Source organism: Rhinopithecus roxellana, chromosome 7, assembly GCF_007565055.1.
Source record: "Rhinopithecus roxellana isolate Shanxi Qingling chromosome 7, ASM756505v1, whole genome shotgun sequence".
NCBI classification, from domain to species: Eukaryota; Metazoa; Chordata; class Mammalia; order Primates; family Cercopithecidae; genus Rhinopithecus; species Rhinopithecus roxellana.
In genome coordinates this window covers 129,523,352-129,533,503 of record NC_044555.1, presented here as the reverse complement: position 1 = coordinate 129,533,503, position 10,152 = coordinate 129,523,352, and the positions used below count along the sequence as shown (strand labels likewise).

Genomic DNA, 10,152 nt, shown 5'->3' with positions numbered 1-10,152 from the left:
AAGGTCAATAGCAGTCTGACCCATCTTGGAGGAATGCCATGTGATCCTCCCAGGAACACTGTAACATAACCAGTCTTGGGAAGAAGCTGTCCCAAGGCCATTTGTCACCCACCTCCCTATGTTGTGGGAGCTGCCATAAGGCAGTTTCTCATCCGCCTCCCTGGTTCTGATAAGACATGGGACTTTCAACATTGCCTCCTCACTTAGTGGAGAGCTGCAAGGTTATAAAATCATTTAGCTAGAGTCTGGAGCTAACTCCTCCAGGACATAGCAACCCACCACTTGTGTCATTCACGTAAATTATATAACATGTTATTAGGTTATCCGACGCCAAACTGCCTATCACCGGCCATTTTTTACCTACAAAAATGGTAATTTCATATGGTTCAACTTACTAGAAGGTGGTAATAAGTGCAACTGAAAAAAAAAGAGTAAAGAGGTTTGGCAGTGGGAAGCTGGATGCAGTATTCAAGAGGGTAGCCAAGTGGACCTCAGCGGGCTGACATTTTAGGGGAAGAAGGGGATTCAGGAGTTCTGGATATTGCACTCACACGTGGTAACATCTACCTCAACCTTACATGGGTATGAAGATCAAATGAGATAACAGAAGTAAAAATATTTTGTAAACTAAGAAGTTCTACAACTACAGAAAATTATTTAGTATTAGTTTGAGTCTCCTACTTTGTTGCTGGGCATTACAGCAAACTTCTTTTTTGAGACAGGGTCTCACTCTGTCGCCCAGGCTGGAGTGTAGTGGCACTGTCAAGGCTCACTGCAGCCTTGACCTCCCAAGCTCAAGCAATCCTCCCACCTCAGCCTCCCGAGTAGCTGGGACTACAGTTGTGTGCCACCATACCCAGCTTTTTTTTTTTTGTATTGTAGAGATGGCATTTTGCCATGTTGCCCAGGCTGGTCTTGAACTCCTGAGCTCAAGTGATCCCCCACCCTGGGCTCCCAAAAGTGCTGGGACTATAGGCATGAGCCACTGTGCCCGGCCTACAGCAAACTTTTTAAGGAACACGTGTAAGCTAGATGGCTCATAAGGTTGCTAGTTCATACCTCACATGGAGCAGATAAGCATTTAAGAGTTTTGGCTTAAAACTTTTCTCCTGCTCCCAGAAAACAAAAGGTGTTGTTGTCATTGTTCTTGGTCAATAAAGCACTATCTACACAAAGAAGGTGATACGACATAGCTGAGAACAATCTGTTGAGATGTAGCTGAGATTACAATCTGCAAAACTGAACAGAATTCCTAAAGAAAGCCGTGTTATTTTAGCATAGTAAAATGTAATATAAAGTGTACCATGTGTCTGAAATTTAATGTCTCCAAAGTAGCTAGGAATTTTTGTAGCTCCACCAACCCATTCTACTACATAATCATTAAGACTACAATTTAGCTACTAAAACTTAACAAACAAGGAAAATGGAACCAACAGAAAACTATACTAAGTTAATTTGTAGAGAAATAACTATGCATAGCTTTTTTTTTTAAGAGACAGACCTTATTTTAAGGATTTTTAAATTGAAGAATCCATAGAGCGGCAAATTTTTGGGAATTTATTGATTTGCATTTAAAAGGAACTGCTGACAAAGATTCACTGGTAATAATCTGAACAAGTTGGAAAATACAGTCAACACTACTGAAACACTACTAAAATAATTCCAGGACAGAACAAAACTTCTTAGATGCTGTCTTTGATGTGAAAATTGACTGCTTCTTACTTTTCTAAACACATGGTGGTATAATTAACAATATTCAATCACTTCTGTTCTTTCCTGCATATATAAAAATTAAAATACCAATTAAAAAACTAATATATCCTCTCTTTATTTCTTACAGATACGAATTCAATGTTTCACTCAATAGTGGTGTGGTTTAAGATAATTTTTTCATTTACAAGTTAAACAACAATCCACCCAAAGGGAACTGATAGTCTATAGGCTCATAGTGCAAATAAACAGTTTAGGAATGCAGCAACTGACATTTCTAAAGCACAAAACAGATAAAATTCTTAGAAGATACATGCAAAAAGCTCTACTAAGCAGATGGCCACAGAACTAGAACATTGATAATTTTACTGGCGATGTCAATAGGACTCCAGATGTTTCCAAACTCAACTTGAACTCTCATCTTAGGCTTTGTATTTTGCTTTTCCAGTTTCACTAATGACACAAACATGCTATAAAAAAAATCCAGAAATTCACATTTAAAAAGTATATTCTGAAATGAAAGGCAAGAACAGCATTTTACATATAAGAACACTATTAGTTGGCAGGGTTCTTACTAAACAAACAGAGATAGTACTACTATATTTTAGACCAGTAACTTTTGGGGAGTGTATCTTTTGAAAACAAAGCAGTAATCTATCCCATTAATTTGCTTCCTGTCTTTTTTTTTTTTTTTTTTAATTTTTTGAGACGGAGTCTTGCTCTGTCGCCCAGACTGGAGTGCAGTGGCACGATCTCGGCTCACTGCAAGCTCTGCTTTCTGGGTTCACCCCATTCTCCTGCCTCAGCCTCCCGAGTAGCTGAGACTACAGGCACCCGCCACCATGCCCGGGTAATTTTTTGTATTTTTTTGGTAGAGACGGGGTTTCACCATGTTAGCCAGAATGGTCTTGATCTCCTGACCTCGTGATCCGCCCGCCTCAGCCGCCCAAAGTGCTGGGATTATAGGCATGAGCCACCACGCCCAGTCTGTTTCTTGTCTTAACACGTAGTTTTTTGTTTTTGTTTTGGTTTGGTTTTTTGAGACACAGTCTTGCTCTGTTACCCAGGCTGGAGTGTAGTGGTGTGATCTTGGCTCACTGTAGCCTCTGCCTCCCAGTTTCCAGTGATTCTCCTGCCTCAGCCTCCCAGGTAGCTGGGATTGCAGGCACACACCACTACACCCAGCTAATTTTTGTATTTTTAGTAAAGGCGGGGTTTCACCATGTTTGCCAGGGTGGCTTCAAACTCCTGACCTCAGGTGATTCGCCCGCCTTGGCCTCCCAAAGTGCTAGGATTACAGGTGTGAGCCACCGCAACCAGCCTCAATATGTAGTTTTGAAAGACAAATCAAGTAGGGAATTTTAAGTTTATCAAAGTGGGAGGCCAGGGTAAGTAGCAAAAAAAGATGGAGTAAAAGACCTGCTTTAGGTAGTGTGCTGTTGCAGTCTTCCTAAATCTTCCTCAACCATGTTCATGATCACATCCATGGGACTCCTGCCTCCAGAATAAGAGGCACGTATCCAAAGGACAGTGAAATAAAAGACTAAACTCAATCATTTATTTCTTACTTATGACCACATTTATCATCTGAAATAATAATGCAACAGTTATTGTATATTAAAGCTGTTCAACTATTTCAGCCAACAAGAAGTGTTACCCTAGCCTGGCCAGGTTCCAGTTCTAAGGACGTCTGTACTAGACTACAGCTTTATGTGACTAATGGGAACCATCAGTCTGTTATTATGAGGTGCTGGAAGGAGAAAACAATGCTCTTTCCTAAATTTTTATGTGGGTTTTGAAAAATGAGTGAGAAAAAGAAGCAATTACTTACATTCAAATCCCTGAAGTATTCATTATAGTCAAGGGCATATCCTACAACAAACTTGTCTGGAATTTCAAATCCAACAACTAAAAAGAAACATAATTCATCATTTAGATAAAGAAAACATCACTTTTAAATCTAATACTGGCAAATGTGCCTCTCTACAAATATTCTCTAAGCAATTATAAGCCATTTCACATAAAACTCTTTTAGGTTAAAGATGGTTAAATGATTGACAAAAAAAGTAATTCACTTACAGTCTGGCTTATATCCAACACTTCGTGGGGTCCTTTTCACCAGCAAGCTGTTAATTACAAAATGTGACATATAACATACAGAGAGACTACAGGGCATTACAAAAGAAAAGACTAATGTTTCTAAACACTCATTTCATCCGTGCTGAGTGTACCATGGTCACTTTTAACACACCCAAGGAAAGACTATGAAATGGAGAGCTAAATTATGGGAATTACTAGGACGGGGCAGCAATGAGTTGACACTACAGACAAGGCCCTTGGTTGATCACCTGGAACCTGAAGGACAGTTCTGAGACCTGCACCCTGACTACCCATGTGTCCACTGAAGGGGAGCTAATAAGGAGGATGAATGGGTATCGAGTGTTAAAGAGCAAAGATGAAAATATAAGGGCTCTCAGTCCAAAAACCTTGGAAATACAATCCCTAAACTGTAAAAGGGTGTGGGAGAGGTGAGCATCACCTTTTATCACAACATTCTTTTCTTTTCTTTTTTTCCAGACACGGAGTCTTGCTCTGTCACCCAGGCTGGAGTGCAGTGGCGCAATCTCCACTCACTGCAAGCTCTGCCTCCTGGGTTCACGCCATTCTCTTGCCTCAGCCTCCCGAGTAGCTGGGACTACAGGCGCCCGCCACCACGCCCGGCTATTTTTTTTTTGTATTTGTAGTAGAGACGGGGTTTCACTGTGTTAGCCAGGATGGTCTCCATCTCCTGACCTTGTGATCCACCCGCCTCAGCCTCCCAAAAAGCTGGGTTTACAGACGTGAGCCACTGCGCCCAGCCACAACATTCTTTTCTTCTCTTTTTTGAGATGGAGTTGGCTGGAGTGCAATGGCTCGCCCAGCTCACTGCAGCCTCCACCTCCCGGGTTCAAGTGATTCTCCTGCTTCAGCCTCCCGAGTAGCTGGGATTACAGGCATGCGCCACCACTAATTTTGTATTCTTTTAGTAGGGACGGGGTTTCTCCATGTTGGCCAGGCTGGTCTCGAACTCCCGACCTCAGGTGATCCGTCCACCTCAGCCTCCCAAAGTGCTGGGATTACAGGCGTGAGCCACCATGCCTGGCCTCACAACATTCTTTTTTTAAAAGAGATGAGTCTTGCTCTGTGGCCCAGGCTGCAGTGCAGTGGTATAATCACAGTTCACTGCAGCCTTCACTTCTTGGGTTCTAGCGATCCTCCCACCTCAGCCTTCCAGGTAGCTGGGACTACAGATGTGTACCACTTTACCCTGGCTGCATCACAACTTTTAATAACTGGCTTACAAAGAGGAACTTTAGGCTAAAACAACTAGTGTGACAAAAGAATCAGTATTTATTTTTGAGAGCAAAAGCTGGAGGTGGTATAAGTCAACTCTACCAAAAGCTAATTTTATAACCCAAATGCTGCCTGATGAAAAATATTCAGCCATTAAAAAAAGCTATAGAAGCTGCTTTGAAAGCCTTTATAGATGTTGAAGGCAGTTCAAGAAAACTTATGCTTTCCTACATATATACAAGATATATACAAGGCAGTCTCAAGAAAACTTATGCTTTCCCACATATATACAAGATATACACAAGGCAGTCTCAAGAAAACTTATACCTTTCTAGATAAATACATATGTTTAAAGAGCTGGAAAGGGCCCAAAGTGATCTCAACCTGGACTGCACATCAGAATCATCTGGCAGCTTTAAAGAGCCAAAACTCAGATACTCAGGCCACAGCCCTGACCAATTACATCAGAATTGCTGGAGGTGAGACACAAGCATAGGTTGTCCTGGGTTTTTTTTTAAACTCTCAGGTGATTCCAATGTGCAGCCTAAGTAGATAACCACTAACCTAAGCCGGAGACTCCAAGGGATATCATCTAATCATGCCTCTCATGACTCTTCCAATAAATGGATAGAGGAGACACTTCAATTCCATTTCCATTTAAAAAGAACATAACAAGCCAATCACAGCAAAAACCCTTCCCTCTACCTGAACTCAGGAATGCTCCAGAAAAGGTATCACTAAACTCAGTGCAATCTGTATTAGGAGTTCAGGAGAACTCAGCACTTCATATGCCTACAGATCTGAATGTTTAATAAAGCTCCATCTCTAAGGCATGACTAGAGTTGCATCTGAAGCATTTTCCATACTGTAAATGGGTAACTGCTCTTAAGAAGATACATGTAAATGGCCAATAAGCAGATGAAAACATGTTCAACATCATTAGCATCAGAGAAACACAAATCAAAACCACAATGAGATACCACATCATAGCCACTAGGATGGCTATAATAAAAAGGACGGTAACAAGTGTTGTCAAGGATGTGGAGATACTGGAACCCTCATATGTTACTGGTGTAAAATAGTACATATACCTTGTTAAACAGTCTGGCAATTCATCAAAATGTTAAACATAGAATTACCATATGACCTAGCAATTATATACTCAAGAGACCTAAAAACAAGTATTCAAACTTGTACACAAACATTCAAATCAACATTATTCATAAAAGCGAACAGGCAGATAAACAAAATGTGATATATATGTACAACTAAATATTATTCAGCCAAAACAAGGGATGAAGTACTGATACATGCCCCAACCTGGATGAACCTTGAAAACACTATGCTAAGTGAAAGAAGACAGGATATTGCAAGAGTCCATTTATATGGAATGTCCATAATACACAAATCTGTACAGACTTTCTGTAGAAAGTAGATTAGTAGTTACCAGGGGCTGGGAGAAGGGAGAATGACTGCTAATGGATATAGGGTTTCTTTGGGTTCTAAAATGAAATAGGGGTAGCAGATGCACAACTCTGAATATATCAAAAACCACTGGATTGTACAACTTTAAAAGAGTGAATTTTATGGCATGTGACTCAGATCTCCATAAAAAAGGAGTATGTTTACAGTTCCAGAACCAGCTACCTATATAATATGTGAAAAATCTTACTATCTTCCCTACATTCTAAAATGCACAATTAAGCAGCTGCTCACTTCAATGAGATCAATCACATTATAACCAACAGTGAAACAGTGCTTTGCAATTAAAAAGACTTTCAAATACATTATCTCCTTGACTCACATAGTTTCCCTGAGTAAAAGATGTTAATAATCATTCCCCTTTAAAGATGAGTAAATACATTCAGAGAGATTAAATATGGAATAGTTACTCAGATTAAGTGGTAGTGAAATGCCAGACTAAACTCCCAAGTCCATGTCTTTCTCACTTTACTGCTCTGCCTAGAACATGAAAACTGGAACTGGGTGAGAAGAACCTTAGAAGTCATCTAGGCCATGCATTTTTTTTTTTTTTTTTTTTTTTTTTGAGATAGGGTCTCACTCTGTCACCCAGGCTGGAGTGCAGTGGTGTGATCACAGTAGGCCACTTATTCTCAACAGAGGCGATATCACCTCCAAGGAAGCCAAAACTAATTCTCAGCAGGGAGAGTGGAAATATTAGACATTACAAGATTTGTGACCCTCCAAAACAACCCTACCTGACAATCTTATTCCTTAGTGTTTAATTTCTGAGTATCACATAAGCAGCACTGACGTGGAGTTCATGGAAGATACATGAAATGTATGTAAGATCAGTGCTACAAAACTATGGTGAATAGATGACTTGGGTCAAGAAATGACCCAAGTATTCTTTGAGCATGTCCTACCTGTGGCAACACAAAATCTTTCTCTCACGAACCAGTCTATCTCAATTCCACAGCATATACCAGGAAAGAACAACAAAAGAATACCTGGAGGATTAAAGTCTATGCCACAGTAGATTGACATTTAAAACCCTAAGGAGCATGTAGAAAAACAAGCAAGTGCACTGATTAATTTCCATTAGGTTGGTGCAAAAGTGATTGTGGTTTTTGCCATTTTATAGGATACTATTTAGTATCCTATAATGTATCACTTATATACTCTCATAGTACCTGTCCCAAATCTATTTAAAAGAAAAACTCACTGATAAACACTTGGACTGGATATTAGAAAAGCCCATACAGTTAAACTGCTGACATATGACTCACTAGAAGGCTTACTCTGATTCAAAGATGCTCGACAGATAGTTATTTTTTAAAAGGGTTTATAAAAACCTGTTAATCACTTAGGAAAAAAACAGAAGTTAGATCATTACCTGACCCCTACATAAAAACTGCAGATTGATCAGAGACTTAATTTTTTTAAATGAAATTGTAAAAGGAAAAGAAAAACATATTCTTAAATGTTTGTTTGATGTCACTCTATTAAAAACTTAAGGTAGCAAAAGCATAAACTGTGAGCCAGGTTCCCTGGGTTCAAATCTCATCTCTATAGCTGACTAGCTCTGTACCTTTGGGCAATTCCCTATGCCTCAGTATCCTTATCTGAAAAGTGGGAATAACAATGCCACCCCAGAATTGTTGACGGATGAAACTAAAATGAGAAATAAACACAGGTAGAACTATAAAAGCAAAAGTCAAACAGCATAGGTAAGGTGAGGAGGTGAGGCTGACTTAATAAAAAAGGAAGCGGGCATTATAAAATTTCACTACAGACACAAAGAAGATGCAGCATACATCACTCAATTCCAGGAGGTCCAGATCTTCAGGGCCCACCCCTTCCTATCACTTCCTCACCCCCTTTGGAATCCTTATTCTTAATTTTGTAAGGGGGCTCAAAATCCTCTGCCATGCTACTCAGGACAAACTGATATAATTAGCATGCTGAAAAACCAAATGTTAATATTAGGCAAGGAAGTGATTGTAACTATGAGCTTTATTGACACATGACAAAATTATTTAAAAGGATTATATCTTAAGTCTTATATGAGAGTACATTACTTTTTAAAGATAAAATGACAGTTGAAAACATTTATCCTTAGAAAGAAGCAATCACTTAATCCCCCTTCAAATGAGGAAAATATTCTATGTCAAAATGTCATACATACCTTGCGACCTTAACCATCTTTGGATTATACTGCCTGACCAAGGAAAGCAAAGTCTGCATCGTTTTGCCAGTGTCAATTATATCCTTTCAAAAAAGAAGACATTGCATAGCTTTAAATTCAGAGTCACTATATAAACATAAAGTACCAAAACCCCCATGTATAACTGCAATACTGCCATTCTTTTCAGTGCAGTAATTGTCACTAAAATTCACATGGAGATATTCTGGAATCTATAAATCATCTGGCCCTCAGCAAGCAGTAAGAAGGCCAGCCCCCAGGCCTGGATTTTGTAGGCGCAGGGTCAATGACAGCAAATTTAAATATATACATGCACATTTTATTAGGGAGTTATGATGTTGTCCTTCATTATAAAAAGTATTTTAGAATTTTTCCCATAAATGCAAGATAGAGACTCTCTCCTCCCAACTCTCCAATATAGGTGGCTAACAGACTACACTTTAAGAAACACTGCTTTATACCATTTTTAAAGGCACCCAAATTAATAAGGCTATAAAATGACTTTACATAAAAGTGAATCCCAGCTATTTAGTCAAAAGTAGGACTCTAAACAAACCCATCTTTGTTAGGGAAAATATTTTTTAAACCATAACCCTAATGCTTTTCAATAAAAATACTCTTTAAAAATGGAATAAAGCAGTGTAAGCCATCAGAAACATCATGGCTGGAGACTTGTGAAAAATGTAGATTTCTGGGCTGTGGTAGGCAGAATTCTGATGGCTCTCAAAATTCCTGCCTCCTTTAGGGATAAAAGACTTTAAGACTTTTTAAGAAAAAAGAAAAAGAAAAAGAAAAAAAAAATCCTGCCTCTTGGTGTACACACCCGGAAGAGTTCCCTCCCGTTGAATGTGACCAGGATCTGTGAAACTAACAGGATAGCCGCTCCTGTGATTAGGTTATGTGGCAGACTAGAGCAAGATTCTCCTGCTGGTTTTGAAGAAGTCAGCTGCCATGTTGTGAGAACGTAATGGGCTAGGGCATGAGCCTTTAAATAGCTGACAGCAACCCCTGGCCAGCAGCCAGTGAGAAAACGGGCCCTCAGTCCTACAATCACAAGGAACTAAACTCTGCCAACAACCTGAAGGAACTTCGAAGAGGATTGTGAGTCCCTTGATTCAGCTTGATGAGCCCCTGAGCAGAGGATACAGTTAACTTGTACTAGGGAAGTATAAAAAGCATGCATGGGAATGATATATATCAACTTTAAGGATAATTGTCACACTTCTGGGAATGAAGGGAAAAAATGGGGCTTTAGTTGTATTATGACCTTTAATTTCTTTAAAAAAAAAAGATCAGAAGCAAATATGGCAAAATGTTAATACTTTGTGGTGGGTACGTAGGTATTGAGCATACCTTCTTTTCTGAGTTCAAAATATTTTATAATTAAAATTAAATGCAGGCCAGGTGCAGTGGCTCATGTCTATAATTATTCCGAGCACTTT

At 39.4% G+C, this 10,152-nt stretch overlaps 1 protein-coding gene across 1 annotated transcript in view; it reads right to left on the bottom strand.

Moving 5' to 3' along the window:
• Window positions 1-1,543: 1,543 nt before the first annotated feature.
• HPRT1 (hypoxanthine phosphoribosyltransferase 1) overlaps window positions 1,544-10,152 on the bottom strand; it is a 45,257-nt gene continuing 36,648 nt past the window's right edge. The window contains exons 6-9 of the mRNA XM_030934501.1: window positions 8,693-8,775; window positions 3,790-3,836; window positions 3,542-3,618; window positions 1,544-2,180 (exon numbers count right to left, since the gene is read on the bottom strand). Coding sequence (XP_030790361.1) covers window positions 2,133-2,180; window positions 3,542-3,618; window positions 3,790-3,836; window positions 8,693-8,775 — 255 coding nt within the window. The 3' untranslated portion in view covers window positions 1,544-2,132. The remainder of the gene's footprint in view (window positions 2,181-3,541; window positions 3,619-3,789; window positions 3,837-8,692; window positions 8,776-10,152) is intronic.